Here is a 26386-nt window from a genome sequence, read left to right on the forward strand (position 1 = left end):
CATGAGGGAGGCGGGTGGACGCCGCTGCACACTCCGGCCGGCGCCATGAAGTGAGAAGGGGGCCGGGGGTCGCGGCTCGCTAGCGGGCGCCGGGGTGGGGGTTCTTGAAGATGGGGATACTAGTGGGAGCGCCTGGGTCCCCAGTGGGGCGAGGGGAGGGTGAAGGGGTGGGGCGGGGGCAGCTGCAGGGAGCAGCGGTGATAGCGAGGAGACACTTGAGGCTCCTGAGTACCTGAGGGTTACCGGGGGCGCCGGGCAGGTCACCCTTCTGGGCCCCACGACCGGGCAATGTGGAGGCGGGAGAGGGGCTGAGGGGACGGGGACTGACCCAGCAGCCCCTGCCGCCAGGCTCAACGTGGACGGGCTCCTGGTCTACTTCCCTTACGACTACATCTACCCCGAGCAGTTTTCCTACATGCGGGAGCTCAAACGCACGCTGGACGCCAAGGTGGGTGGCCGGTGGGCCCGACCCGCCCATTCGACCGGAGGGGCTGCCACGCCTGGGCCTAAAACAGATTGCAGGACGTCTGGATTTTAGAAGTACGAGGTCCTTGGGAATCCAGGACCCCATAATCTTCCATTATCCAAAATAATAATGGTGAATAGGCTGGGCGCGGTGGCTCGCGCCTGTAATCCCAGCGCTTTGGGGGGCCGAGGCGGGCGGATCACTTGAGGTCAGGAGATCGAGACCAGCCTGGCCCACATGGTGAAACCCCGTCTCTTCTAAAAATACAAAAATTAGCCAGGTGTGGTGGCGGACACCTGTAACCCCAGCTACTCGGAAGGCTGAGGCAGGAGAATCGCTTGAACCCGAGAAGCCGAGGTTGCAGCTAGCCGAGGTGGCGCCATTGCACTCCAGCCTGGGCGACAGAGTGAGACTAGGTCTCAAAAATAAATAAAATAAAATAATAATGGTCAATAGGCTGGGCGCAGTGGTTCGTGCCTGTCATCCCAGCACTTTGGTGCGAGGTGAAGGTGGGAAGATCACCTGGGACCAGGTATTGGAGACCAGCTTGGGCAACACAGCAAGATCCTATCTCTACGAAAAATTAGAAAATTAGCTGGGTGTAGTGGTGCTTGCCTGTAGTCCCCACTGCTTGGGAGGCTAAGGCAGGAAGATCGCTTGAGGCCAGGAGTTGGAGGCTGCAGTGAGCCATGATTGTGCCGTTGCATTCCAGTCGGGCAACAGAGTGAGACCTGTCTCTTAAAAAAGAAGGGAGAAAAGTTCACTATATATCAGCTACTGGGCTAAATACTTAACAATTTCTCACTAATCCTCACAGTCATGTTATGAGGAAGATTTTATTATTAGGCCCATTTTATTTTATTTATTTATTTTTGAGACAGAATTACAGGTGCATGCCACCACATCCAGCTAATTTTTTGTATTTTTAGTAGAGAAGGGGTTTCACCATATTGGCCAGGCTGGTCTCGAACTCCTGACCTCAGGTGATCCACCTGCCTCAACCTCCCAAAGTGCTGGGATTACAGGTGTGAGTCACCACACCCGGCCTTAGGCCTGTTTTAGAGGTAGGGATACTGAGGTCCGGGGAGGTGAAGGTACTTGCCTAAGACTACTCAACAAGGAGGAAGCAGAAGTGGGTTTGAACCCCACTGTCCAATGTGAACTGCTGCTATGTTATCCTGCTGTTCCAAGTTGGTGGCATTGGAGGTCGGGGAGAGTCCCCAGAGTTTGTGTGCCCAAGGTTTTGAGACCCTGTGTGTTGTCCCTCTGGTTCCCAACATGCAGGGTCATGGAGTCCTGGAGATGCCCTCAGGCACTGGGAAGACAGTGTCCCTGTTGGCCCTGATCATGGCATACCAGCGGGTGAGTGATGCGTTGAACCCGTAAAGGTAGACAGAAGGGACAGGACAGGGACTGAGTCCACTTGTTATCGGCAGGCATATCCGCTGGAGGTGACCAAACTCATCTACTGCTCAAGAACTGTGCCAGAGATTGAGAAGGTGAGCCGGGACTCATCCTGGTGCTCCAGCCCCACTGTTCCCTAGGCCCTATTGGTCCCCCTGGTGGTGGCCATCACCAGCTTTCGGGGTGTCTGGGAAGCTGGGGAAGAGGCTGGGGCCTGGCAGGGCAGGGGTTTGTGCCTCCAATGAACACAAGCTCCCCCTCCCCGCCCCCAACTTTGGAGTAGGTGATCGAAGAGCTTCGAAAGTTGCTCAACTTCTATGAGAAGCAGGAGGGCGAGAAGCTGCCATTTCTGGGGCTGGCTCTGAGCTCCCGCAAAAACTTGTGTATTCACCCTGAGGTGAGCACCCGTCCCTTCTCCTTGCCCTTAGCCCAGAGGTAGAGGAAACTCTTTAGTCCAACTGCAAGTCCTGGATCCCCAGGCCGGACCTCTTGCAAAGGCATGCAGTGGCTACACACAGAATTCCTGTCTCACTGGTCAAATTCTCATTCATTGTGGCCCAGGCAAGCACACCTCCTTCAGGGAGTCTTCCAATTCTACCCAGGCCTGGGAGAGGTTAAAAAGGCAGCTCTTAGAGGCTCTGGAAGGCCTGGCTCTGAAGCTTACCGGCTGGGTATTTATGGAGAAGTGTTTTCTGCCGCCTGGGCCTTAGTCTTCCTTTCTGTAAAATGGGGATAATTATGTGCCTGCCTCATAAGGTTGCTGATGATAAAATTGGATGAAATGATGGCAGCTGATGCCCTTAGCATGTACAAAGAGCTAAAAGAATGTTAGAAATTCTCGGCTGGGCACGGTGGCTCACACCTGTAATCCCAGCACTTTGGGAGGCCGAGGCGGGCGGATCACAAGGTCAGGAGATCGAGACCATCCTGGCTAACACGGTGAAACTAGGGGTTTAGTAGAGACTAAACCCCGTCTGTACTAAAAATACAAAAAATTAGCCGGGCGAGGTGGTGGGCACCTGTAGTCCCAGCTACTCGGGAGGCTAAGGCAGGAGAATGGTGTGAACTCGGGAGGTGAAGCTTGCACTGAGCTGAGATCACGCCACTGCACTCCAGCCTGGGCGACAGAGCGAGACTCCGTCTCAAAAAAAAAAAAAAAAAATTCTCATGATAGGCCAGGTGCGTTGGTTCACACCTATAGTCCCAGCACTTTGGGAGTCTGAGGTGGGCAGATCATTTGAGGTCAGGAGTTCGAGACCATCCTGGCCAACACGGTGAAACCCCATTTCTACTAAAAATACAAAAATTAGCCGGGAGTGGTGGCGTACGCATTGGTAATCCCAATTGCATGTACACGGGAGGCAGAGGTTGCAGTGAGCTGAGGTCACACTACTGCACTGTAGCCTGGGGGACAGAGTGAGACTGTCATGATATTTATATACATAATATATGACAAATACAATATTAATTGTTATTAAATTATGCTATAAAACCATTGTATTTGGCTGGGCATGGTGGCTCACGCCTGTAATCGCAGTACTTTGGAAGGCTGAGGTGGGTGGATCACCTGAGGTCAGGAATTTGAGACCAGCCTGGCCGACATGGAGAAACCCCGTCTCTACTAAAAAAAAATACAAAAGTTTGCTGGGCACATGCCTCTAATCCCAGCTACTCGGGAGGCTGAGGCAGGAGAATCGTTTGAACCCCAGATGGGGAGGTTGCAGTGAGCCAAGAAGGCACCACTGTACTCCAGCCTGGGCAACAAGAGTGAAACTCCGTCTCAGAAGAAAAAAAACACTGTACTCACTGTGTGCCAGGCACTGTTCTGAATACTTTACATGTGGTAACTCATAGAATATATATATGTGTATATACTTATATATGTGTGCATATTTGTTTTATATATATGTGTGTGTGTGTGTGTGTGTATATATTTTTTGAGACGGAGTCTCACTCTGTCACCCAGGCTGGAGTGCAGTGGCGCAGTCTTGGCTCACTGCAACCTCTGCCTCCCTGGTTCAAGCGATTCTTTTGCCTCAGCCTCCTGAGTAGCTGGGATTACAGGCACACTCCACCACACCTAGCTAATTTTTGTGTTTTTAGTAGAGACAGTGTTTCACCATGTTGGTCAGGCGGGTCTCTAACTCCTGATCTCGTGATCCGCCCACCTCGGCCTCCCAAAGTGCTGGGATTGCAGGCATGAGCCATCGTGCCTAGACTTATTTATTTATTTTTTTTGAGATGGAGTTTCACTCTTGTTGCCCAGGCTGGAGTGCAGTGGCGTGATCTCGGTTCACCGCAACCTCCACCTCTCAGGTACAAGTGATTCTTCCGCCTCAGCTTCCTGAGTAGCTGGGATTACAGGCGCCCACCACCACTCCCGCTAGTTTTTTGTGTTTTTAATAGAGATGCATTTCATCATGTTGGCCAGGCTGATCTCAAACTCCCACACTGGGCCCACAGACTATATATTACATCACATTATTTGTAAGAATATATGAGAAATAATATATCTAGTGAATGACAAAGAGCACAGGCCTCGGTGACTGATGAAAGGGGAAATGGAGAGGGAAGGGCTGGCTGCCTTGGAGCTTTCCATTTGCTGTAGGAAAAGGATTTGTTCTTGGGAAAGATAGCCTTAGGCTGTGATGATGCCTTAGAGGGTACAGAGCAGGTCAGGGGTGACGGGAGTCCCAGACTGTACAGAACCTCCTTTGATTCTTAGGCCCTGCCAGGGTTCCATGTGCTTTGGCATTTTTTTTTTTTTTTTTTTTGTGAGACGGAGTCTCGCTCTGTCGCCCAGGCTGGAGTGCAGTGGCCGGATCTCAGCTCACTGCAAGCTCCGCCTCCCGGGTTTATGCCTTTCTCCTGCCTCAGCCTCCCAAGTAGCTGGGACTACAGGCGCCCGCCACCTCGCCCGGCTAGTTTTTTGTATTTTTTAGTAGAGACGGGGTTTCACCATGTTAGCCAGGGTGGTCTCGATCTCCTGACCTTGTGATCCGCCCGTCTCGGCCTCCCAAAGTGCTGGGATTACAGGCTTGAGCCACCGCGCCCGGCCATGCTTTGGCATTTCTAAGGATGAAGTAATTATCCTCAATCTATATGCTAAAGATTTTTCAAGGCTTACTGTTTTAAAATATTAGTTTTGGTTGGCTTGGCACAGTGGCTCAGCCTGTAATCCTAGCACTTTGGCTGAGGTGGGAGGATTGCTTGAGGCCAGGAGTTTGAGACCAGCCTGGGCAACATAGCAAGACCTCATCTCGACTAAAAAGACAAAAATGAGCCAGGCATGGTGGTGCATACCTGTGGCCTCACCTACTCGGGAGGCTGAAGGGGGAAGGATCAGTTGAGCCTGGGAGGTCAAGGATGTAGTGAGCCATGATTGCGCCACTGCATTCCAGCCTGAGTAGCAGAGGGACCTGTCTCCAAAAATATATATGTATAACTTGTAGTTGTAAGAATGTAACAATTTTACTACTCTTTTTTTTTTTTTTTTTTTTTTGAGAGGGAGTCTCACTCTGTCGCCTAGGGTGGAGTACAGTGGCATGATCTCGGCTCACTGCAACCTCTTGTCTCTTGGGTTCAAGCAATTCTCCTGCCTCAGCCTCCCGAGTAGCTGGGATTCCAGGTGTGCACCACCATGCCTGGCTCATTTTTGTATTTTTATTTTTATTTATTTATTTTTTTGTGATGGAGTCTTGCTCTATCGCCCAGGCTGGAATGCTGTGGCGCAATCTCGGCTCAGTGCAAACTCCGCCTCCCGGGTACAAGCGATTCTCCTGCCTCAGCCTCCCGAGTAGCTGGGATTACAGGCACGTGCCACCACGCCTGGCTAATGTATTTTTAGTGGAGACAGGGTTTCACCGTGTTGGCCAGGCTGGTCTAGAACTCCTGACCTCAGGTGATCCGCCCACCTCGACCTCCCAAAGTGCTAGGATTACAGGCGTGAACCATTGCCCCGGCTAATTTTTAGTAGAGCTGTAGTTTCACCATATTGGCCAGGCTGGTCTCAAACTCCTGACCTCATGATCTCCCCACCTCGGCCTCACCAAGTGCTGGGATTACAGGCGTGAGCCACCGCGCCCAGTCCAGTTTTACTACTCTTGTATCCCTGCATTAAGTTCCCATGTGTCTTAACTAATAATGCAACAGACTGAGGTTCAAGTTGTCCAAAACCCCAGCCTGCTGGGAGGTGTGGAGACCTGCATTTGAAGAGTGGTTGGGTTTCCACCCTGTCTGGGTGCTAAGATGCCCCACCCCCCCAGGTGACACCCCTGCGCTTTGGGAAGGACGTCGATGGGAAATGCCACAGCCTCACAGCCTCCTATGTGCGGGCGCAGTACCAGCATGACACCAGCCTGCCTCACTGCCGCTTCTATGAGGTGCCTGGAGGGCAGGGCTGAGGGAGGGAGGCTGGATGGGTGGCCTGGGGCAGGCAGCCTCCCTGACCCCTGGCACTCTTGTCCCAGGAATTTGATGCCCATGGGCGCGAGGTGCCCCTCCCTGCTGGCATCTACAACCTGGATGACCTGAAGGCCCTGGGGCGGCGCCAGGGCTGGTGCCCATACTTCCTTGCTCGATACTCAGTGAGAAGGCTGGTGGGGCGGGCAGAGGGGCGAGTGTGAGGGTGTGGGCTGCCTGCCCATCTCCTGTTTGCCCATACCTGTCTGTTGCTTGCTGTGAGTCTGCCTGTTTGCATCTCCCTGTTGATGGGTGCCCATGTCTGTCGGTCTGTATCCATCTGCCCATATTTCTGCCTGGCCTGTGTCTGCCTCTGCAGGCCTGTGTGGGAATGACGGGCCAGTGTGGCCAGGGGTAGGGGGTAGGGGTTGGGGTGGCAGGGCCCTGGTGACCCTGCTCCCTGGCCCCCCAGATCCTGCATGCCAACGTGGTGGTTTATAGCTACCACTACCTCTTGGACCCCAAGATTGCAGACCTGGTGTCCAAGGAACTGGCCCGCAAGGCCGTCGTGGTCTTCGACGAGGCCCACAACATTGGTGAGGGGGGCGCCAGGGGCCAAAGGGACGCCAGCCCCTCTGAGTGAGGCCCCTGCAGGCCTGCCTGAGCCGGCTCTGTCCCCCTTCTCCAGACAACGTCTGCATCGACTCCATGAGCGTCAACCTCACCCGCCGGACCCTTGACCGGTGCCAGGGCAACCTGGAGACCCTGCAGAAGACGGTGCTCAGGTGGGGCCGGGGACGGCTGGAGGACCCTGGTGCCTTCCCTGCCCCTGGGACCCTGGCCTCTGTCTGACTTGTCCCCAGGGGTGCCAGCCCCACCCCAACCCCAGCTTATCTCCCCGCAGGATCAAAGAGACAGACGAGCAGCGCCTGCGGGATGAATACCGGCGTCTGGTGGAGGGGCTGCGGGAGGCCAGCGCCGCCCGGGAGACGGACGCCCACCTGGCCAACCCCGTGCTGCCCGACGAGGTGCTGCAGGGTGAGCTCCCACCCCCCGCCGCCCCCCAGTCCCTTTCCCGCCTCCTCATGGCTGCTGATAGCGTCTCCTCGCAGAGGCGGTGCCTGGCTCCATCCGCACAGCCGAGCACTTCCTGGGCTTCCTGCGGCGGCTGCTGGAGTACGTGAAGTGGCGGCTGCGTGTGCAGCACGTGGTGCAGGAGAGCCCACCCGCCTTCCTGAGCGGCCTGGCCCAGCGCGTGTGCATCCAGCGCAAGCCCCTCAGGTGCGGTCCCATACAGCGGGGATGGGGCCTCAGCAGGTCCTGGTTAGGCAGAGCCATGTCCTCCACGCCTGTAGCCCAGGATCACCATTGCCAGCCTCAGGAGTGAGTGAGCTGGGCGAGGCACTTGGGACCCTGTCTGGTCTAACCTGGCAAGTCCGGGAGCAAGGTTGGAGCTGGCCCTGGGTCCCTGCGTTGGGCAGGGGCCTGGCAGGCAACACCTGGCTGGATTGGAGAGTCTACCCCACGCAAGAGAGAGTAGTGGGAGCACCATTTACAGAGGGGTGGACTGGGGGAGGAGCCAAGGAGGGTGGGAGGTGAAAGCTGGGAGCTAAGCCAGGCCACAGCGGCAGGGAGGGAGTGTGTTGAGAACCAGCTGGTGGGGGCCTGGACAGGGATTCCTGCTGGGAGCAGAAACCAGAACCTGGGCCTCGCAGGCTAGGAGCTGGGGGAGGAGGCCCCGGCCCACGTCTCTTCACACCAATGCCTCTAATCTTCCAAGTCTGAGGGCAGGGGCGTCCCCATGGAGCAGTCTGGGCGCATTTTGGGGGAGTCAGTCTCTTGAGGCACAGAGCAGGCAGAGAATGACCAGGGATAGGAGGGGACTTTTCCTTTGCTGCTTTGGGTAACTCATGGGTCTTCTCTAAACTGCAGTTTTCTCCTTTGTAAAACGGCCAAGGAGTCGGATCTTTACTTCACAGGGTTCTGTGGTGGTTAATGAGAGAGCAGCGAAGCCAGTCAGATACCCTGTCCTGAGCACTAAGGAGGAGCTAAGCCCTTTATGTTCCTTACCTCAATTGCACCCCCAGTACGGCATCCCCACCCTGCACATGAGGACGCTGGGGCTCCCAGAGGGGAAGCCTTTCCCCAGAGCCGCACAGCACTGTGCCCAGTAGTTGGGGCTTGAAGCCAGGCCTGTGGGCTCCAAAGGCCTTGGCTGCCCTGCCTCTGTAGGTGAGGCCACCTTCTGTGTGGGTTTGCCCATCTTCCCCAGAATTGGAGACTTGTGAGGGCAAAGAGGGGATCTCAGTCACTCAACACACATTCCGCAAGTGCCTGCTCCATGCTGGGGACACAGCCGTAGAGGCTTCATGGCCCAGTGTAGGGGAAAGACTCATCCCCAGCTAGCGACCAGCCAGGGTAGGCGCCTGGGGTTAGAGGAGACAGGCTGGGAGGGCTGAAGTGTGGGAGGCAGGTTTGCAAGTGTGACTGCCCGCCTGGCTTCAAAGCCAGCTGCTCCGTGACCCGTCCCCAGGGCTGAGAACCTCAGCCCTGCCTGTGTGCGGTTGTGGCCGAGTGGCCCTGCACATGCGTGAGTGTGTGGACGCAGTATCCGTGGGACTCTGCGGGATGTGGGTGATGACTGCATTCCTCTGTGAGCCCATGGCGATCCGACACGGTCTGTGTCCCCACAGGTGCGTGAGAGACAGTGGGAGAGGTTCTGGATGTGAATGCGTGACAATGTGGCCATGCAGGATTAATGCCATGACTGGGGGATTCTGGGTGTGATAGTGAGTCTCTTGTTTTGATCAGAACCACTTAGGGCCGGGTGCAGTGGCTCACACCTGTCATCCCAGCACTTTGGGAGGCCGAGGTGGGCGGATCACCAGGTCAGAAGTTCGAAACCAGCCTGGCCAACATAGTGAGACCCCCGTCTCTACTAAAAGTATAAAAATTAGCTGAGGCCGGGCGCGGTGGCTCAAGCCTGTAATCCTAGCACTTTGGGAGGCCAAGACGGGCGGATCACGAGTTCAGGAGATCGAGACCATCCTGGCTAACACGGTGAAACCCCGTCTCTACTATAAAATACAAAAAAAAAACTGGCCGGGTGAGGTGGTGGGCGCCTGTAGTCCCAGCTACTCGGGAGGCTGAGGCAGGAGAATGGCATGAACCCGGGAGGGGGAGCTTGCAGTGAGCCGAGATCACGCCACTGCACTCTAGCCTGGGCCACAGAGCGTGACTCTGTCTCAAAAAAAAAAAAAAATTAGCTGAGCGTGGTGGCGGGCATCTGTAATCCCAGCTACTCGGGAGGCTGAGGCAGGAGAATTGTTTGAACCCGGGAGGTGGAGGTTGCAGTGAGCTGAGATGGCGCCAGTGCACTCCAGCCTGGGTGACAGGGCGAGAGTCCATCTGAAAAAGAAAAAAAGAAGAAAAAAAACCCACTTAGGAGGTCGTGCTAGCAGGTATGACAAGTGACCACATGACTCTGGGGTGTCTGATTATTGCTCTGTCTGGGCCATCGTGCAGCAGTTCCTGTGTGTGACATGCAGATGTATAGCATGGGGGCGCATGTTTCCAAAACAGGCCCACTGCCCGCCCTGAGTGCCCATTGTCTGGGGAGACAGGCACGTGACCGCCGTGATGGCGGAGGCAGGGCTGCTGGTCCTGTTCATGCTTCCGTCTGCCCCCCGACCCTGTCTCTCCTCCCCACCAGATTCTGTGCTGAACGCCTGCGGTCCCTGCTGCACACCCTGGAGATCACCGACCTTGCTGACTTCTCCCCGCTCACCCTCCTTGCTAACTTTGCCACCCTTGTCAGCACCTACGCCAAAGGTAAGCTCACCTTTTTCTGTCCCTGCTGGAATCGGGGTCGCAGCAGAGTCTAGAGGGTTGTTGGCAGGAACTTGGACACACAGGGCTTTGTGGGGCTTGGCTTGGAAGTGTGGGCTCTATTTTGACGGCAGTGGGGAGCCATAGATAGTTCTTGAGTAAGCCTTGTGCTCAGATTTATATTTTCACATACTACCTCGGGCTGCAGAGTGGAGAAGGATGGCATGGGCAGTGGTAAGGGATGAGGCCAGAGAAGCTCTATGGGGTCAGCTCACACTAGAGGGCACGGTAATGAGTTGATCATTTTGCTCCTGGGAGCACTGGAAAGCCATGGTAGGTTCTAGCAAGCAAGGTGCCAGGTCAGATTTGTGCCTTTTTTTTTTTCTGAGACAGAGTCTCACTCTGCTGCCAGGCTGGAGTGCAGTGGTGTGATCTCGGCTCACTGCAGCCTCTGCCTCCTGGGTTCAAGCATTTCTCCTGCCTCAGCCTCCCCAGTATCTGGGACTACAGGTGCATGCCACTACGCCCAGCTAATTTTTGTATTTTTAATAGAGATGGGGTTTCACCATGTTGGCCAGGATGGTCTTGATATCCTGACCTCATGATCCACCCACCTTGGCCTCCCAAAGTGCAGTGAGTCACTGCGCCCAGCCCAGATTTGTGCTTTGGAAAGACTTCTTCTGGGTGCCGGAGGTGGTGGCTCACGCTTGTAATCCCAGCACTTTGGGATGGTGAGGCAGGCAGTTCGAGACCGGCCTGGTCAACATGGCAAAACCCCATCTTTACTAAAAATACAAAAATTAGCCGGGGCCGGACATGGTGGCTCACGCCCGTAATCCCAGCTGTTTGGGGGGCTGAGGTGGGCAGATCACTTGAGGTCAGGAGTTTGAGACCAGCCTGACCAACATGGTAAAACCCTGTCTTTACTAAAAATACAAAAATTTGCCAGGTGTGGTGGGGGGCTCCTGTAATCCCAGCTACTTGAGAGGCTGAGGCAAGAGAATTGCTTGAACCCAGGAGGCAGAGGTTACAGTGAGCCAAGATTGTGGCACTGCACTCCAGCCTGGGCAACAGAGCAAGACTTGGTCTCAAAAAAAAAAAAAAAAAAAAATAGGCCGGGCATAGTGGCTCATGCCTGTAATCCCAGCACTTTGGGAGGCCGAGGTGGGTGGATCACCTGAGGTCAGGAGTTCGAGACCAGCCTGACCAATATGGTGAAACCCCGTCTCTACTAAAAATACAAAAATTAGCTGGATGTGGTGGTGCATGCCTATAGTTCCAACTACTCAGGAGGCTGAGACAGGAGAATTGCTTGAACCCAGGAGGCGGAGGTTGCAGTGAGCTGAGATTGCACCAGCTGCACTCTAGCCTGGGCAAAAACAAGAGTCTGTCTCAAAAAAGAAGAAAGAAAGATTTCTTCTGGCAGGGATTGGAGGCAGGAGACTGGGTGGCAGGCAGGGACCTGAGCAGGAGGGGAGGGGCCTTGGCCAGGATGTGGCCATGGTGAGAGAGAAAGGTATGGTTTGGAGAGAGATGTGGGAGGTAGAGGCTGGGATGTGAGGAGCATGGTGCCTGGGTTTTGGGACCTGGGACAAGAGGAGTATAGGCTGATGTTCAGATTTTCAGGTTGCGAGAGAGGGGCATCATTCTGGAGGCTTTATGGGCCAGTGTTCCCTCCCCGTCCTCAGCGTGAAGCTCACCAGGGGTTCAGTCTGCCTCCTGGGGGTTTATCCTGTACCCAGGAAACCAGGCCTCATGTCCTGCGGCAGGGCCTGACGGGAGGATGGAGATCTCGGCCCCTGCCCCGGGGCTGGGTAGCGAGGCCTGCTGGCTGCTGCTTCTGCCTGTCTCTCTGTCCTGCCCCATCTTCCATCCCTGCCTTTGTCGTTCTCTATCCACTGTTTCCCATCTGCCAACACCTCATGTTCTTTCACCTGGAGCATCCTTCCTCATCTTCCTCATCCCCCAGCCACCTCCCCCTCATCCTTAGGTTCTCAGCTTAGTAGAAATGTCTCCTTCTCCAGAAAGCCCTCCCTGACCCCCAGGCTGAGTCAGGCCCCTCCTCTGGGCACCTCTGTCCCAGCACTGCCCACTCTCAGTCATCCCTGTCTGAGGACAAGTCTGTCTCTTGCTGGACTGCGAACCCATGCAAGCAGCGGCAAGGCTGGCTTGGTCACCACTGTGTCCCCAGCACAACTTGATTTTTTTTCACTGCGTGAAACTGAATATATAAATTCATTCGTTCATTTATTTCTTCAGCAAACGGGCCAGGCTCAGCACTGTGGAAGCAGCAGGAACCAAAAAAGATCTCATTCCTAACCCCCCAGAACTTATATTCCAGAGGGGAAAACCAGTAGCAAAGATGCAGTCAAATAAACAAGGAAATAATTCCAGAAAGTGGCAGTTACCATGAAAAAAAAAAAAAAATGTTGTTGCATTGGAATATGTCTGCGTAGAAAAGGTGGCTGGGGAGGGCCTTTCAGAGGGGCTGACTTTTGAGCAGTCTCAGATGACCAAATGGAGCCACCTCGGGAGGTTTTCCAGGCCACATGGGACCAGCAAGTGTAAACACGCCGGGGGGACTGAGCCTGCTGATTTTTGAAGGTCAGGCACCTGGCCACTGGAGGCGTGTGGGGGCCATGGGAGGCTTCTGTGGGGGGTGGAGGTGATATGGCCGGGCTCAGGTTTCCACAGGGTCCCTCTGGCCGCCGTGAAGTGAGCAGGGGATGATGGGCAGGCAGGAGGTGATGGTGGCTGGCCCCAGGTGGGGTCGGGGAGAGTGGTCAGATTGCAGGTAGGTTTTGGAGGCAGAGCTGCCTGGCTTTGCTGATGGCTTAGGTAGAAAGGTCGTGGGAGGCCAGGCGCAGTGACTCATACTTATAATCCCGGCACTTTGGGAGCCTGAGGCGGGTGGATCACTGGAGGTCCCGCATCTCTACTAAAAATACAAAAATTAGCTGGGTGTGTTGTAGGGGGGTGTACCTGTAATCCCAGCTACTCGAGAGGCTGAGGCAGGATAATCAATCACTTGAACCCGGGAGGCAGAGGTTGCAGTGAGCCGAGATCGCGCCACTGCACTCTAGCCTGGGCGACAGAGCGAGACTCCATGTCAAAAAACAAAAACAAGGGTCCTGGGAGAAAGCTTAAGGCTCTGGCTCCTGGCTTTGGTGTGGGTGTTGGGGGGGCCCTGCAGTACTGCGAGAGTGATCAGTGGGCGGGGCTGTGGAGCTCTCTACTTGGGATCCTTCGTGAAAGTTTGCACAGGTGTGGGCCCTGTGGAGAGGCAGAAAGACTGGGGTGTATTTTGGACTCAGATGCCTGGTTTGGGGCTTAAGCAGCTCATGTTTGGTCCCATTCACTCCCCGGCAGTATGGGATGGAGATTGGGGTGAAGCAAGGGAGCGGGAGAGGGAATGGCTGAGTGGGTGCCGCTGTGGCTGTAGTGGGGGAAACTCACCCATCCTTGCCTGCCCTCTGCAGGCTTCACCATCATCATCGAGCCCTTTGACGACAGAACCCCAACCATTGCCAACCCCATCCTGCACTTCAGGTGGGACCCTGCCCGGTGGGGGTGTGACTGCACTGTGGGTCAGGGGCCCAGCCCTCTGGGCCCTCACCGCCCTCATCTCTCTCCAGCTGCATGGACGCCTCGCTGGCCATCAAACCTGTATTTGAGCGCTTCCAGTCTGTCATCATCACGTCTGGGGTGAGGACCCTTCTCCTGTTCCTCCCAGTCCCTGGCCTCCCTCCATGGGCCTCCTGGTCCCTGCCCAGTCCTGCTGAGATCCCTCCCACTGTCCCCCCTACAGACACTGTCCCCACTGGACATCTACCCCAAGATCCTGGACTTCCACCCCGTCACCATGGCAACCTTCACCATGACGCTGGCCAGGGTCTGCCTCTGCCCTATGGTGAGTGGGAGAGGCTAGGGCTGGGACTGGGAGGGGAGGTGGGAGCAAGGGGCCGCCCCCCTTCCTTGGCTTCCCCCACTGCTCAGGCAGGAGAGTTTTACAGTGAAGAGGCTGGGTGTGGGACTCAGACAGACTTAGGCTTGATTCTGCTTCTCCGTGGGTACAACTCTCAAGCCTCAGTTTTCTCATCTGTGAAATAGGAATGTATCCTCCCTGATCTCCCAGGGCGGTTGAGAGGATTGAGAGAACTGGGGTAAAACACTTAGGTAGCCCAGGGTCTGGCACAGGTAGGCACTTAGTCAGCATCTTGGTTAACGTGGCTTTGCTGGGTATGTGGTCTGGCTGTGACCCAGGTAAGTGGGCCTTCCTGTCCATCTCCATCTCTGTAACATGTGCGTGTCAACATGGGCCCTCAGTCCCTTATCTGAAGTTCCGAGGCTGGTTTTTTGTTTTGAGACAGACTCTTGCTCTGTTGCCCAGGCTGGAGTGCAGTGGCACGGATCTCAGCTCACTGCAACCTCCACCTCTTGGATTCAAGTGATTCTCCTGCTTTAGCCTCCTGAGTAGCTGGGATTACAGGCGTGTGCCACGACGCCCGGCTAAATTTTGTATTTTTAGTAGAGACAGGGTTTCACCATGTTGGCCAGGCTGGTCTCAAGTGATCTGCCCACCTGGTCCTCCCAAAGTGCTGGGATTACAGGTGTGAGCCACTGCATGCGGCCATTTGTTTTGGAATTCAGAATTTTCCAGCCTTTAGAGACAAGGCATATGCTGTGTGGTGTGTGATATCCCCAGTGGGGTCTGGGTGGCTCCCCCGAGTCAAACTCCTATTTTGGCAGTAAAAGATTTGGAAGCATCACATTAAGGAGTAAGTCAGGCCTCTGCAGAGACTCCGGGCAGGGCAGGTTTTGCTACTTAATGCGTTTGTGCCCAACTGGAAAAAGAAATGTGTTCAGAGCTTTTGGCTTTTGGAGTTGCCTGTCAGAGGTTGTGGACCAGTAATGACCACCCACTGCATGGTGGTTGTGTGAGGTTGCCGGCTGGCGGGGATGCCCACCGGCATAGTGAGGGGTGTTCTTCGGGATCCGGCTGGCCTGGGGTCTGGGGCTGGCTAGAGTGTAGCTGCTGGTGGAGAGTGTGGACAGACTCGGGTCCAGTTCCGTCTTTGCCACCTATTTGCTGTGTGACCTTGGGCAGGCAACTCACCTTTTCTGAGGCCAGGTCATTTGTGCAATGCAGATAACAGGGTAGCTGAGGGTTCATTCAATGACATTGTGTTTATAAAAAGTTTAGAGCAGGCAGGGCGCGGTGGCTCAAGCCTGTAATCCCAGCACTTTGGGAGGCCGAGACGGGCGGATCACAAGGTCAGGAGATCGAGACCATCCTGGCTAATATGGTGAAACCCCATCTCTAATAGAAAATACAAAAAACTAGCCGGGCGACAAGGCGGGCGCCTGTAGTCCCAGCTACTCGGGAGGCTGAGGCAGGAGAATGGCGGGAACCCGGGAGGTGGAGCTTGCAGTGAGCTGAGATCCGGCCACTGCACTCCAGCCTGGGCGGCAGAGCAAGACTCCGTCTCAAAAAAAAAAAGGTTTAGAGCAGACTGGGTGTGGTGGCTCACTCCTGTAATCCCAGCACTTTGGGAGGCCAAGATGGGACGGTCACTTGAGGCCAGATGTTCAAGACCAGACTGGGCAACATGGTGACACACTGTCTCTATTTAAAAAAAAAAAAAAAAAAAAGCTTAGAACAGCACCAGCAGGTGGTCAGCACTCACACGCTGGAGCGGTTGCTGCTGCCTCGCTTATCATGACCTCTCTTGCTCTCTTCAGATCATCGGCCGGGGCAATGACCAGGTGGCCATCAGCTCCAAATTTGAGACCCGGGAGGATATTGGTATGCTGCCAGTGGGGCTGGTTTCTGTGGGTTCCAAGAGGGAGGTGTATCAGTCAGATGGGCTGAGTCACGCTGCTGTAACAAATATCCCTGGCCTTAGTTGCTTAGCCCAGAGCTTGCTTCTTGCCCATGGGACACGTCCACTGTGAGCTGGTAGGGGGCCTGCCCTGTGTCTCCTCACCTGGGAACCTCCACCGCTGGGTGCGTCAGAGGCAGCGTGATGTGACAGGTGGGATCACAGTGGTCACAGTGAATTGTGCACTGGTTCCTGAGGGTGCTCCCCTGGAAGTGGCACATGGCCTTTTTTTGAGACAGAGTCTTGCTCTGTTACCTAGGCTGGAGTGCAGTGGCATGATCTCGGCTCACTGCAACCTCTGCCTTGTGGGTTCAAGCAGTTCTCGTGCCTCAGCCTCCCAAGTAGCTGGGATTACACGCGTCTGCCACCACGCCAGGCTATTGTTGGTATTTTTAGTAGAGATGGGGTTTTGCCATGTTGGCCAGGCTGATCTCAAACTCCTGACCTCAGATGATCCACCCACCTCGACCTCCCAAAGTGCTGGGATTACAGGCGTGAGCCGCTGCGCCTGGCCCCTTCTGCACTGATTTCATTGGCCATGGCAAATTATATAGCCACGTGTGACTTCAGGAAGTGGCAAGGAGGGTCCTCAAACACGCCTGGGGGAGGAGGAAGGGGATGTGTGTGAATAGCCTGACAGCCAGCCTCAGTGGGGTTTCCAGAAACTTATAGTTCGAAGACAGAGAAGGGGGGAGGACCTGAGCCAGGAGAGGGCCTAACCTCTGACCCCTTGCAGCTGTGATCCGGAACTACGGGAACCTCCTGCTGGAGATGTCCGCTGTGGTCCCTGATGGCATCGTGGCCTTCTTCACCAGCTACCAGTACATGGAGAGCACCGTGGCCTCCTGGTATGAGCAGGTATGCCTGGCCACCCCCGCCCTGCACTTGTTCTCCTCAGCCCCTGGCACTGCAGGAGGGGAGTCACCTGCTCTCCTCAGCCCCTGGCACTGCACTGCTATGTCAGCGTCATTCCTCTTACCCTCTGATGGTGACAGGTGTCCTGTATGACAGGAGAGTGCATGCAGCATGTAGGAATGGGGTGTAAGCAGCACACACTCTATGCCCCGCCCCCAGTACATCAGGCTGAGAACACAGACATAAGCCCCAATGTGGGCCCCTCCCTCAGAGGAGTACCCTGTGGCAGAGTCACCCCCACCTTCTAGGTTCCTTGCTCCCCTGCTGCTCTTTGGGGCTACCCCATCCCTGTGATCCTCCAGCACAGATGGCCTGGTGGGGAGGCCCAGGTAGCAGGTGTGACTCTATCTAGGTTAGAGGAAGGTTCTAGAGAATCAAGGCTGGACTGGGACTCAGGGCAAAGCCTCTCAAGGGTCTGCAGGAGCCCCTTCAGGGAAGCAGGCAGAGGTCGTGGGGCATTCTGGAAACAGGGCTCACCACAGCCAGGCCCTGGGTGGGAGGGGAGGCCACTCTGCACTTTGTGCCTCTGAGCACACCATGGCCAGGCTCTCAGGAGTGGGTGAAAGCACTTTGGGGCAAGGTGAGTGAACTTGGCTCATCCAAGTATTGGAATGGCACTCATGGGAGGCAGGAACCTCATCCTCACAGCCAGGACATTGGCCTTGTGCTTCAATAGGTGGCTTCCACACGGCGGAAAGGTGATCCAGTCCCCACGGCCCAGGTGCCTTTTGTGTCCTATTTAAGACACCTTTGCCTACCCCAAGGTCATGAAGAGAGGCTGCTGTATTTCCTTCTAGGAGCTTGTGGTTTTAGCTTTCACATCTAGGTCTATGAGGTACTTCAAATTCATCTTTCTATATGGTGTAAGGTAGGGGGTCAAGGTTCATTTTTTGGTTCCATTTGGAAATCCACTTGCTCCAGTAAAACCTCTCCCCACTGAACTGCACAGGTGGCTGTGTGTTTCTGGACTCTCCATTTTGTCCCACTGGTCTGTGTCTGTCCGTGCACTGGCTCTACACTGTCTGTATTGTAGTGTCATATGGGAAGTCTCAGGGCAGCCTCTGATTGACTCTGCCTGCCTCACAGTCAGTCCCTCCACCAGTCACTGGCAGGGGATGGGGTGCCGTGATTGGCCACCCCCTTGGGCCACATGCCTGCCCCACTTATCCAGCAGTGATTGGTTCCCCACCCAGATCACTAAGTTCCCCCCGAAGAAGTAAGGTTGGACAATTCCACCCTCCCTCCCCACATCTCAGATGAGCCAGCTGAGGCCCAGAGAAATGGTGATGTAGGAGTCCCTGGGAGAGTTGGATATAACCGGGATGGCCGTGCCCTGAACCCACCCTCTGCCACCCCCACCCTGACCTCCCTGGGTCCTCCCCAGGGGATCCTTGAGAACATCCAGAGGAACAAGCTGCTCTTTATTGAGACCCAGGATGGTGCCGAAACCAGTGTCGCCCTGGAGAAGTACCAGGAGGTAGGTGTGTGAGGCCAGCGTGGAGGTGGTGGGGAGGTGGCTCCAAGGAGTGACCCAACTTGCATCTTGCCTCCTCTCCTCAGGCCTGTGAGAACGGACGCGGGGCCATCCTGCTGTCAGTGGCCCGGGGCAAAGTGTCTGAGGGAATCGACTTTGGTGAGTGGACTCGCTCTTCCTCCCCAGGTGTCTTCCCAGAGCTCTCCGAAACACCGGCCCACTCTGCGGTCTGCTCCCACGGGGGACCACCCACCCACAGCCTGTGCACAGAGGGACACTCCCCTCTGTCCCTAGGCACCCGGCGGGAGCACACCCTCTCCCCCACTCAGACACAGCATCCTGGGGCGCGTGAGGCTGTCCCTGTCCCACCAGCCACACTTGTAACTCCCCTCGACCCCTCTCCTCTGCCCACCAGTGCACCACTACGGGCGGGCTGTCATCATGTTTGGCGTCCCCTACGTCTACACACAGAGTCGCATTCTCAAGGTGAGTAGCTCTGGCTCCCAGAAGTCCCAAAGTGTTAGGGCCAGGGGAGGGATGGCTCCCCCACCTCCCCAGCTCCTCGTCCTTCGTTTCTGCAGGCACGGCTGGAATACCTGCGGGACCAGTTCCAGATTCGTGAGAATGACTTTCTCACCTTCGATGCCATGCGCCACGCGGCCCAGTGTGTGGGTCGGGCCATCAGGGGCAAGACGGACTACGGCCTCATGGTCTTTGCCGACAAGGTGCAGGTTCAGGGGTGCCCCTGTGCTCCCACCCCAGCCTCCGAGAACCAGGCTATTTGCCTGTTCATTTCCCAGATGGGGTGTGTCACAGGGTGGAGGGTGGCCCAGGCTCCCCGACTCGGGTCCTGATGTTCTCGCTTCTGCCCACAGCGGTTTGCCCGTGGGGACAAGCGGGGGAAACTGCCCCGGTGGATCCAGGAGCACCTCACAGATGCCAACCTCAACCTGACTGTGGATGAGGGTGTCCAGGTGGCCAAGTACTTCCTGCGGCAGATGGCACAGCCCTTCCACCGGGTGAGGCCTGCATCCCCCTCCCAGGATCCTCCCAGGCTAAGCTCCTCCTCCAGAAAGGCCCCTTGGATTCTCCCCAACCCCAGCTGGTCCTCCTGCCCTCTACAGAGAGAAGTTTATTGTGCATCTACATGCCAGGCTCTGGGGGGTAGGGGGAGATTTGAGGGGCCACAGATGCCAGCAGGTGGCCCAGGCAAGGCAGGGTGAGAGAATTTGGGGTGAGGAGATACCAGGCATTGAGACTGTGCTGGCCTGGGGAAAGCCCGTCCTCTGCCTCTCTGGCTGGCTCCTTCCTCAGCCCCCCCTTATGTTGACAGGAATGGCTCTGGATTACACTGACACCTCCAAATTCAAACATCCTGGCCCTCATGTCTCAGACCCCTAATGCCCATCAGGGGCGGGTGGTCAGGGAAATACAGCAGCTGCCTGGGCCCCTTCCTGACAGTGCCCCCCTTACTTTCCTCTGTTCTCTGCAGGAGGATCAGCTGGGCCTGTCCTTGCTCAGTCTGGAGCAGCTGGAATCAGAGGAGACGCTGCAGAGGATAGAGCAGATTGCTCAGCAGCTCTGAGTGGGGTGGGCAGGGCCATAAATGGTTCCTGGTGATTCCTGAGTCTTGCCTGGCCCTGGGTCCCAGCAGCTCCGAGGCCGCAGCAGGGGTGGTACTGGAAGATCTTATGAACTCAGGTGACATTCCTCACTGTCACATCCATACCCTTTAATCACAGAAGAGGGCAGGGGGCATCTAAGAGATGACAGACCCCTCCCGCACTGTTCCCGAGAAGCTGAGGCCAACACAGGTCACTGGATGTTAGCGGGGGCTCAGGTCCTGGGTGCTGGCGCTGAGGGTCCGAGGGGCCTTGTCCAGGTGCCAGCTAGGGAACTGGAGACAGGCACAGGGGATGGTTGGAGGGGAGGTGAGGGGCAGGTGCTGCGTCGAGCCTGGCAGCCAACTGTCTACCCATCTCACCTCTACCCCAAGTAAAACCCATCTTTGCTCCTGTCCTGGGTCTCTTCCAATACCAACCCACCACCTGCTGACACTGATGCCGGCCCAACCGCCCTGCTTTTGCCTTATCTCTGCACCTACCCACAGGGCCCCACTCCATTTTTGACCCAGGTGTCCCCTCACCTGAGTCCCAGGAGCCCTTGGGCCATCCACATTCAGTGTGTTGAGCGACATGGCTCTCTTCATTCTGCAAAGGGGGCAGCAGGGAAGAAACGAGTGAATCCAGGATGGAGCTTTCCAGCACAGGATTTCATCTGTGTGTATCACGGGAGATGGGAGCCATGGAAGGTTCTTAAGCAGGAAGGGGTGGGGGAGTGGGCTATGAATTCTGCTGATGTCAGGGCTCTTTGCCGCGCTGATCAACACTCACCCGGCTGCCCCCGCCGCCCCCTCGCCTCGGAGACGGGAGACCAGCTTCTCACTTCCTCGCCGGATAGACTCGCGGATCTTAGAGAGAGAGCTGCTGCGGCGAAGGGCCTGGGGAGGGGCCAGGATGCTGCTCAGTCCCCTGAGCCCATGCAGTCCCCACGCCTTCCCCAGGAACCGAAGCACAACCCATCCTCACCTGTTCCGTGTCACCAGCTATGCCTATACTGGGGGCACCTAGGGGAAAGATGGGGGACACTGAGATGGGGACATAGAGAAGCCACCAGGAGGGCAGGCAGGGGCTAGGGGCTCACCGAGAGGGGCAGGTAGAGCCTCCTTGTGAAGGATTTCTTTGTACAGCTCTTCCGCTTGTTGGTACTTGTTCTGTTTCAGGTAGGCTGAGGCCTGCAGAGAAGGGAGTGTCTTGGGTGATCTTGGCTCTAGTCTGGGAACTTTTCATCTCCAGTTCCCAACACTGCATCCAGTCCTACTTTTTTTTTTTTTTTGTAGAGACAGGGTCTTGGTATGTTGCCCAGGCTGGTCTTGAACTCCTGGCCTCAACTGATCCTCCTGCTTTGGCCTCCCAAAATGCTGGGGTTACAGGCGTGAGCCACCACGCCCGGCCCCAGTCCCACTTTCTAATGTGCTGACCTGGCCGTATCCCTCCCCTGCCTAAAGCCTTGCCCCGGGGCAGAGTGGGTTTGGAGCTCCGTCCTACCTCCCGCCTGGGGGACGGAGGGCAGGCAACCTCCTGTTTCTGAGCCTGTCTGCTCTACTTTGGGCTGGTGGCATGGCCTCTGTGCCTCAGTCTTCTCACATGCAAAGTGGAGCCACAGCTCCCACCTCATAGGGACACTGTAAGAACTAGTGATGTGGGGACCGGGCTAAGAGGGGAGCCGGCCACAGTGAGCTCAATAAATGTCTGCTGCTGCCATCTGCGCCTGCCAGCTTCCCCTTCACTGACTGTCCTCTGGGTGCCGTGGACTTACGCATTTCCTGATTCCGTGTTCTGTGCTGAGCCAGCTCCTGTGTCTGATGGGACACTTGCTCCAAGGGCCCTGCCTCGGGGGGACCTTCCCCCATGGTGCTCGCCCTGTATCCAAACCAATGGGTGCCTCCCCAGGGCAGGACCCTCGACTCCGGGCCCACTTAGTCCCAGGGGTCTCACCAGGTTGTTCTTGGTCTTGGCCACGTTGGGGTCATGGGGCCCGCCCAGGGCCTCATAGATGCTCAGGGCCCGGGCGTAGTGCCGCTCCACGTCCTCAAATTTGCCCTGGTTCTGGCACAGCAGGGCCAGGTTGTTGAGCTGCTTGGCCACATCTGGGTGGTCAGCACCCAGGACCTGGGGGCCAGGGGTCACAAGTCAGAGGCGTCATACAGGATTGGTGGGACACGTGACATCACTTCTGTATGGTGGTCACAAGTTAGGGATTACAGGGCCAAAGCAGAGTGATCTGAGAGGTTGGGGCCTGGGGCACAAGTGACACCGTCGAGCAGGATTACTGAGGTCAGAGGCCATGGGGATCCAGAAACTCGCGGGGCACAAGGTGAGATGGGTAGGTCAGGGCTGGGCTTGTGCCAGTGGCTATGAGGGGTTGGAAAGGCTGAGGGGGGACCCAGTTGGAGGGTGGCGTGTGAGTTGAGGCGAGAGGTCAGAGTCAGGGTCAAGACCAAACTGGGATCTCAGAAGGTCAAGGGTGATGGGTTGGGGTCTCCCAGTACCAAACGCAAGGGGCCCGAGGATCAGGGTCACGATGTAAGTGCTCAGGATCCATGGAGAGGGCTACAAGGGGTTCCTCGGGGTTGGGTAAGGGGGATGGGACCTTCTCTCGGATCTCCAAAGCTCGCTGGCACAGAGGCTCTGCCTCCCGGTAACGCCCGCGCTTCCCATAGAGGACGGCCAAGTTGTTGAGCGTGGCAGCCACCTGTGGGGTTAGGGGAGACACAGGTCAGGGATGGGCAGGCACGGCCCCACTTCGTCTCCCTGGGGCTCCACTCACCGCAGGGTGCTCGGGGCCCAGCGTCTGCTCCCGGATCTGCAGGGCATCATGGAGGAGGTCTGTGGCTTCTTTGTACTTATTCTGGTCTCTGTGCGGAAGCCAAGGGATGGCAGGGGTTAGCCGGGGGTTGGGGCAGCTGCAGCCACAGGGGCTGGGCTGACCCTGGCAGGCCCAGGGAACCTGGCTGAACCAAGCATGGGTGGCACCCTTTGGGGGCTTTTTGTGGGCCCCTCCATACCTTCCAGTTCTCTAACACCAGGCCCTGTATCCCCAGACCTCTGCCAAGCCTCTAACCACCCCAGTTCTCTTGCCTGCTCTGTTGAGGTCCCTGGTGTCTGTGCTCTCTGACTCCCCTCTGCCTGGCTCAGTGCCCCCTGCCCCCCGCAGATCCCTGGCCCACTCCCTCTTTGCCGTTCTTATAGCAGGAGCCTTCCCTTCCTTTCCCATTCTGGCTGTCCCCTCTGACCTCCCCAGGTGCTCCATGGCACCAGGGTCCCTCCACTTGCACCCAATGGGTCCCTGCCATTCCTGCCCCCTGCCATGGCCGGCCGCAGCTCTCACCGGTACACCAGCGCCAGAATGTTGAGCATGGTGGCCACGTCAGGGTGGCAGTGGCCCGAGCTGCGCTCCAGGTCCTCTAAGGCCTGGCGGCACAGGGGCACCGCCACCTCATAGCGGCCCTGCCCCGCGTACTGGATCACGAGGTTATGCAGGGTCCGAAGGCGGGCAGGGATCTCATAGCCACCTTGCTGAGCCGCTGCTGCTCCTGCGGCCTCAGGACCTGGGGGGGGGGGGGTGGGCTCTGGGTCACTGCAAGCCTCCTAAGCCTCCTGCCCCTCCATCCTCACATGAGGAGACACACGCCCCAGACTGCCTAACTGGCCCCTGGGACTATGGGCCCCCATGTTAACTTCTGAGATTGGAGTCACTAGCATCTAACCAGCTGGTGGGATGCATCCTGGCCTCGGGACAGGTACATGGCGGCTTACCTGCCCTGCAAGATGTGACTATGGGGCCTGCCAGGCTCATGGCAGCTACCCTGTCTTTGCAGCTCCCAGCCTCATCTGCCCACTGTCACATTCAGGGTCCTCTTGACCCTGCCCTCACCTCCCCATCCCTGCTCAGAGACTTTGGGGTCCTGCAGCTCAAAGCCCCCTCCCCACCCTGGCCCGCCATCATCTGTGGCATGTACTCCCAACACCCACCTTTCCTCTCCTCCTCCTCGCTGGGGAAGAAGGAGGCCAAGCTGTCTTGGCGAGGCGGGGACTCAGACTGCTGCAGGGACAGGAAAGTGGGGGGCCGGGGGAGCGGGCGCTTGTTTCAGAGACTGGAGCTCTGGATCTATCTTGGGGTTTGAGGGAGGTGGTGATCATGAGCGTCAGGGGCCCCGTGGGGGACTGGCGAGGCCCGGGGGCTTCAGGGAGCAGCTAGTGGGGGCATCTGTGGAAGTTACTGGTGGGTCTGGGGGGCTCTGTGGAGGGTTGGGGGACTGGGATTCTAAGGAGGGTCTGGGGAACTGTGGGGCTCTGTGAAGGGCCCAGCACCCCCACCTTGCCCTGCCCATGGCACCTGGGTCTCCACGGGCGGGTCATACTGTCGCAGCTGCCCCAGGAACTCCAGGTGCTGCTTCTCCTCCTCCAACTGAGCCACGGCCTCCTCGCTGGCCCGAAGCCGCCGCTGTGTCTCCTCCAGTTCCTCCCGCAGCCACACGTTCTCCTGGGCCAGCCGCCGGGCCTGCGAGCGCAGCCGCTGCTTCTCTGCCTCCAGTGCACCCACGTGTGCTGACAAGGCCAGCAGCACCTGCCCAGGGTGGGGGGTCCCAAGTCGAGGTTGGTTCCTACCCTGCCAGCCAGCCCCTGACCCAGCCCAGACCTCGAATCAGGCCGCTGCACCCCACTACTATGACGACACCCCCAGATTCTGCAGAGACTCCACCAACGTGGCTCCAGTGCCCTCAGAGGCTCTGAGGGGCCCTTCTGATTTTACCCCCGAAGTTGCCCTAGGACCCACAGTTTACTGAAGAATGCCATCTGGTTCAGGGATCCCTGTCACCTACAAGGACCCCCTAGAACTGCCAAGGGACTCCATCTCTGGCCTGGAGCCTCCCCTTCCCAGGCCTCGTTCCCCTAGGCCTCTGCCTGCCCCAGATGTGCCTTTCTGCCATACTTTTTGTTGTTGTTTTTTGAAATAGTCTCTCTGTGTCACCCAGACTGGAATGGAATGGCACGATCTCCACTCACTGCAACCTCCACCTCCCGGGTTCAAGTGATTCTCATGCCTCAGCCTCCCAAGTAGCTGGGATTACAGGAGCCCTCATGCCCAGCTCATTTTTGTATTTTTAGTAGAGATGGGGTTTTGCCATGTTGGTCAGGCTGGTCTTGAACTCCTGACTTCAAGTGATCTGCCCACCTCAGCCTCCCAAAGTGTGCCCCTCAGCAATAGTGAACCCCTCTCCCAGCCCCCTGCATACCTGTCCCCCTCATACCTGGCCCTCCCTCCGCCCTCAGTTAATCCTCTCCCAATTCCCCATGTGGCCCCCTCATACCTGGGCCTCACCCAGCCCCAGCTCGATGGCCTCCAGCGAGTGGCTCACCACCTGCTGCTTTTCCTCCAGCATCTCCAAGCCAGTCGCCGGGCCCTGTCCCGCCAGGGCCTCTGCCAGGTGCCCAGCCAGGCCACGGTGCTCTGCCCGCAGCGCCTCCAGCCCCTGGACCACTTGCCGCGTCTGCCGTACCAGCTCCTCAGGGCTCAGGTGCTCTGGGCCCAGCCCCGCACTTCCGGGAGCCGCCACCTGCACAGACATTGCTGCTCCTGGGGGGCAACGGTGAGGGGTTTGGGGAATCATTGCCCAGGCCAGTCAGTTGGTCCCCACCCTCTATTCCCATAATGGCCATCAGGACCCCTAACTTCTCCCCATCTTGGCTCTTCCCTGCTCCACCCATCCTGGCCAGCCCTCTGCCTCCACACCCTCTCCATCCCAGTCTCCACACCCATCCCAGCCAGCTCTCATCTGGAACAGTCTAGTCTACCTTGGTCTGTCCTCCCAACCCAGGGTTCTGCCCTGAGGACAGTTCCCAAATCCTATGTGTAATTAACCAAGAGAAGGCAAACAGCTAGGCTGGGGTCCCCCATTTGCTCTCAGCTCACCTGGCCAGCCTTCCCCACCCCAAGGCCCCTGGATCCCCTGGCCCAGAGCTCCCGGTCGGCCGTGTGACCTGGGACCAGAGGCACCCTCCTCTGCCAGACAAGTGGGGCGGGGCGTGTGGAGGCGGCAGCCTCTGCGTGAGCTCATTCTTAGGGTGTTTTTGTTGGGAACCAGTCAGACCACTGGGGGTGGGTGCGGTGGGAGGAGAAGGCTGAGGGGCCAGGGCCTGCAGAAGCCCAGGAGGCCTCTAGGCTGGGGGGAATGAGGACGGGGCCATGTGTTGGCTCCCAGGCAGCAGATGGACCCTGGGGGAACAGGGGCTCTGCCCTCCTCCATCAGACAGGCTCAGCCAGCCCAGGGCCTGTCGGGACACACGTGTGATAGGTGTGGTCCAGGGATGTCACACTGGCCATGTGTGAGCCCAGCTCATAGTGGGCGGGGCCCCCCTATGGGACTTCATGTGGTTGTATGTGGGTGACAAA

The 26386-nt window shown here is 57.1% G+C and overlaps 2 protein-coding genes across 4 annotated transcripts; one reads left to right on the forward strand and one right to left on the reverse strand.

Annotated features, from left to right (window-relative positions):
• Nucleotides 1–21693, forward strand: ERCC2 (ERCC excision repair 2, TFIIH core complex helicase subunit). 2 transcript variants are annotated; one of them, XM_023182553.2, is made up of 23 exons: nucleotides 1–50; nucleotides 349–448; nucleotides 1751–1828; nucleotides 1903–1965; nucleotides 2154–2267; nucleotides 6136–6252; nucleotides 6340–6456; nucleotides 6744–6867; nucleotides 6960–7056; nucleotides 7176–7309; nucleotides 7384–7552; nucleotides 9984–10102; nucleotides 13579–13648; nucleotides 13735–13804; nucleotides 13908–14009; nucleotides 15842–15905; nucleotides 16718–16839; nucleotides 18281–18373; nucleotides 18457–18529; nucleotides 18786–18856; nucleotides 18952–19095; nucleotides 19246–19389; nucleotides 19863–19997. In XM_023182553.2, exons 1-23 carry the CDS (start codon nucleotides 46–48, stop codon nucleotides 19953–19955), a joined length of 2283 nt encoding a protein of 760 aa, XP_023038321.1. In that variant the 5' UTR covers nucleotides 1–45; the 3' UTR covers nucleotides 19956–19997. The 2 variants fall into 2 exon arrangements, with proteins under 2 accessions (XP_023038321.1, XP_023038322.1); XM_023182554.2 differs by lacking the exon at nucleotides 349–448 and having other exon boundaries at nucleotides 15–50; nucleotides 19863–21693.
• On the reverse strand, nucleotides 20056–25693 carry KLC3 (kinesin light chain 3). Of its 2 annotated transcripts, none has more exons than XM_023182555.3 (12): nucleotides 25305–25693; nucleotides 24329–24559; nucleotides 23965–24034; nucleotides 23321–23540; nucleotides 22760–22847; nucleotides 22583–22684; nucleotides 21928–22101; nucleotides 21074–21164; nucleotides 20959–20996; nucleotides 20764–20870; nucleotides 20517–20580; nucleotides 20056–20267 (listed from the first exon to the last, which is right to left on the reverse strand). In XM_023182555.3, exons 1-12 carry the CDS (start codon nucleotides 25602–25604, stop codon nucleotides 20196–20198), a joined length of 1557 nt encoding a protein of 518 aa, XP_023038323.2. In that variant the 5' UTR covers nucleotides 25605–25693; the 3' UTR covers nucleotides 20056–20195. The 2 variants fall into 2 exon arrangements, with proteins under 2 accessions (XP_023038323.2, XP_023038324.2); XM_023182556.3 differs by having other exon boundaries at nucleotides 23965–24031; nucleotides 25305–25573.
• Nucleotides 25694–26386: the final 693 nt, after the last annotated feature.

Source organism: Piliocolobus tephrosceles, chromosome 21, assembly GCF_002776525.5.
Source record: "Piliocolobus tephrosceles isolate RC106 chromosome 21, ASM277652v3, whole genome shotgun sequence".
Taxonomy (NCBI): domain Eukaryota; kingdom Metazoa; phylum Chordata; class Mammalia; order Primates; family Cercopithecidae; genus Piliocolobus; species Piliocolobus tephrosceles.